Genomic DNA, 3,194 nt, shown 5'->3' with positions numbered 1-3,194 from the left:
TCCATGGATTTAACTAGTTTTCCCGGCTATGATCTTGAGTCCTGCACATAGAGAGAGCACTGAAAATGCACATTTTCCTTTGTAGGCCTACAAAACTGGTGATCTAGAACAAAACTTCTTAAACTGTGGGTCGCGACCCCATATGGGGTTGCGTAACTAAATGTGGGGGTTGCGAAAAATTTGATTTATTATCAGTAAATGTTTGATTTGTATACCTATTTTATACACCTATATACCCGGGGTCACATAAACATTTCTCAGGCAAAAAGGGGTCGCGAGTGGGAAAAGTTTAAGAAGCTCTGATCTAGAGAGCATGCAAAGACTACATTATTAACTTTTGCACCAGTGGGTATGGTAGACTTTGAGCAGTGTTCTTTTTTTTTAAGTTCACATTCATTTGAGACATCTCCTAAAAGTATCACATGTCGAAATAACAGGTGCTTTATAGTCGTCTTTGTTTAAACAACCACTCCAAACATCCAATGGCCAGAGATTCTGTTTTCAGCTTGAAATTGTTACCTCGGAACACTATACGAAAAGCTGGAGACACCTTGGGACAGTTTTTCTCACCCTTGCTTTAGATGGCATTCAGTGGGAAAGAAGGGGGGGGAGAACCAAACAATACACTCACGCCAATATACGATTTTAAGTTTTCTTTAAGTTTTCAAATTGTCATGCAGGTAGGTCTGTCGTAAAACTGACATAGCCACTTAGCGTTAGGAGGAACAAAATCCTCCCTTCATCTCCCTTCACAGAACACGAGATCTCTTCACAACTATGTGCCCATTCCCCAGTTCTTCATTATTAAGATTTGAGCGGAAAGATTTCAATCTCTCTTGGATCTCGGACAGAACAGCAATCTTCTGGGCCAGCACTGCTTCAAACCGCTCCGCGTAAAAATCCATGTCATACTCTATTTCTTTGGCCATGTGGAGGAATGCTTTCAGCCACTGGAGAGATTCCTGACGGTCCTCCACCAGTGTTCTCTCATCGATCTCCTTCCTCTTCTTCTGGCCTTTCGGTCTGTTAACGAATGTAAGTGCCTGTGGCGAGACCTGTTCCTCTTTCTGAACACAAAGTGCTTTGAACTCATCTGTCTCAGGCAAGCTTTGGATGGTCCACGGCTTTGCCAAGTCATCAAGCTGATAGACCGATCTGGACATGATAGGATGGTATTGCTTGAAAGCGTTTGGGTCCAAGGAGAGTTCTTTCACCCGGTTGGCATACCTCAGTGTGTTGAGTGTGTGCTCGCACGACTTCATCCCAGGCGAAATGGTGGCGATCATGCACGTGCATGAGTTTTCCCCTATGAACGAGTCCCTCAACACCTGGGTAAGCTTGCTAGCTCTAAACGGAGTGTGGCCTTTGTTGCGCCCCAAGGCCCTTATGCATTCCTTCAGTGCCAAGAGACTTTTGTTGATCTCTGCTCCCTCCAGCCTGGTTTGCCTGTCAGCGTTGGAAGTGTCTGCTCCTCTCTCGTTGCCAGCTAAATCAATCAAGGAAAACTTCCCGTACAATCTCCCTTTCCGCTTGAGGATGATCTGGAAGACAGCGTGACTTCGCGAGGAATGGGTGTTTGCAGAGGTGTGTCCCGACGTCCGGCACCTGTTCCCTATCTCAATAAGCTTCATCACATCCTCCACACAGGCCACCTCTTGCTCCAGCAGCCCAACCACCTGAACCTGTTGGTTGCTGTCCTCCATCACCCTAAGCGGGTTCTTCCAGTTGAGCAGGTCGTAGACCTTCCCCCAGTAGATCTCGAAGAAAGCCCCAAGGACCTGGAGCTCCAGCATCTGGTAAGCGGGCTCCTGCAGCATGCAGAAGACATCCCTGGCCACCATGGCGTAGATCCCTTTGGAAGACTCCTGCCTTTTCCCCGAGAAGTCGCCCCCCATGGTGTGGGTCTTGCCGCTGCCGGTCTGCCCGTAGGCGAAGCAGGTGGCCATGCCCCCCCGGAAGACGGTCTGCACCAGCGGCTGGGCCGTGTGCTTGTAGACGCTCTCGTTGGTGGCGCCGCCGTCGAAGACGTGGTCGCAGCGGAAGGTCTGGTTCTCCAGGTAGCGCGTGAGGTCGAGCTTCTGCCGGGCCTCGTGCACCACCACCACGCCCGGGCAGGGGATGGTGACCACGTCGAAGTCGCGCAGCTCGGCCTCCCGCTGGCTGAGCGGCCTCTTGCGCACGCACACCGAGATCTTGCGCGCGTTGGCCCGGCCGGCCTCCAGGGGGCGGCCGGGGGCCAGCAGGGCGGCCCCGCCCCGCTGCAGGGCGGCGCGGTAGCCGTCGATGCGGGCGATGACGTCGGCGTGGGGGTGGCGGCGGCCGGCCTCGCGCTCGGCCCGCCGCGCCAGCCCCTCCCGCCGCCGCGCCTCCCGCCGCTCGCGCAGGCGCTCCACCTCCAGCACGCAGGCCGACTTGCGCCGCGGGCCGGGGCTGCCCCTGCCGGCCGAGGGGGCCCGCTGCAGCTCGCGGCCCCCGCCCTCCCCGCCCTCCCCGCCCTCCCCGCCGGCCTTCTCCCTCGTGATGGGGGTCACCACGTAGTTGGGGGGCTGGCCGGGGTCGTCGCCGTGCTCCGAGGGCGGCGGCGGCGCCAGGTGGGGGTTGAGCGAGAAGGCGAGGGCCAGCTCCACCTTCTTGCCCTTGCTGGCCCCTTCCTCGGCCCACTCCACCGTCACGCTGCGGGAGTCCTCGTGCAGCGCCGTGACCAGCGCCGGGTGGACCCGCCCGTCGCTGCGCTGGATCTGCAGATAGACGCCCGCCTGGATGGCCCCGAACTGCCTCGCCATGGCCGACTGCGCGGGGAGCGGGCCGGGGGGCGCCCTCCCGATCCTGGGCAGCAGCGGGAAGCGGGAGAAAGGGCCGCGCCGGCGGGCTGCCACGCAAGGCCGGCGGCCGCCGTCGCCTAGCGCCCGCTCGCGCCGGCCCATCAGCGCGGCTGGACGGCCGGCCCCGCAGGCCCTGCGTCATAAGGGCTTCCTCGGGGTAGCCAGGGCTGCAGGCCTGGGGGGGGGGGAGAGACCTCCCTGAGTGGGGGGAGGGGGCTTGCTTCTCCGTTGACCCAATGTATAGCGTCACCCACCCCGGCCAGCCTTCGTGCTCCCCGCTGCTTTGAACGCATGAAGCTGCCTTCCACTGAATCAGACCCTGGGTCCATCAGAGTCTGCCTTGTCTACTCAGACTGGCAGCAGCTCTCCAGG

At 58.2% G+C, this 3,194-nt stretch overlaps 1 protein-coding gene across 1 annotated transcript; it reads right to left on the bottom strand.

Moving 5' to 3' along the window:
* Nucleotides 1–749: 749 nt before the first annotated feature.
* KIF2B (kinesin family member 2B) lies at nucleotides 750–2,783 on the bottom strand. The gene has a single exon (XM_056849030.1). It carries the CDS (start codon nucleotides 2,781–2,783, stop codon nucleotides 750–752), a length of 2,034 nt encoding a protein of 677 aa, XP_056705008.1.
* Between the last annotated feature and the right edge of the window lie 411 nt (nucleotides 2,784–3,194).

Source organism: Euleptes europaea, chromosome 1, assembly GCF_029931775.1.
Source record: "Euleptes europaea isolate rEulEur1 chromosome 1, rEulEur1.hap1, whole genome shotgun sequence".
NCBI lineage: Eukaryota > Metazoa > Chordata > Lepidosauria > Squamata > Sphaerodactylidae > Euleptes > Euleptes europaea.
The sequence above is the reverse complement of the archived record's forward strand: the minus strand, read 5'-3'. Positions and strand labels throughout refer to the sequence as shown.

Coding starts and splice junctions, on each gene's coding strand:
- KIF2B (XM_056849030.1), bottom strand. CDS start 2,783: ATGGCGAGGCAGTTCGGGGCCATCCAGGCGGGCGTCTATCTGCAGATC.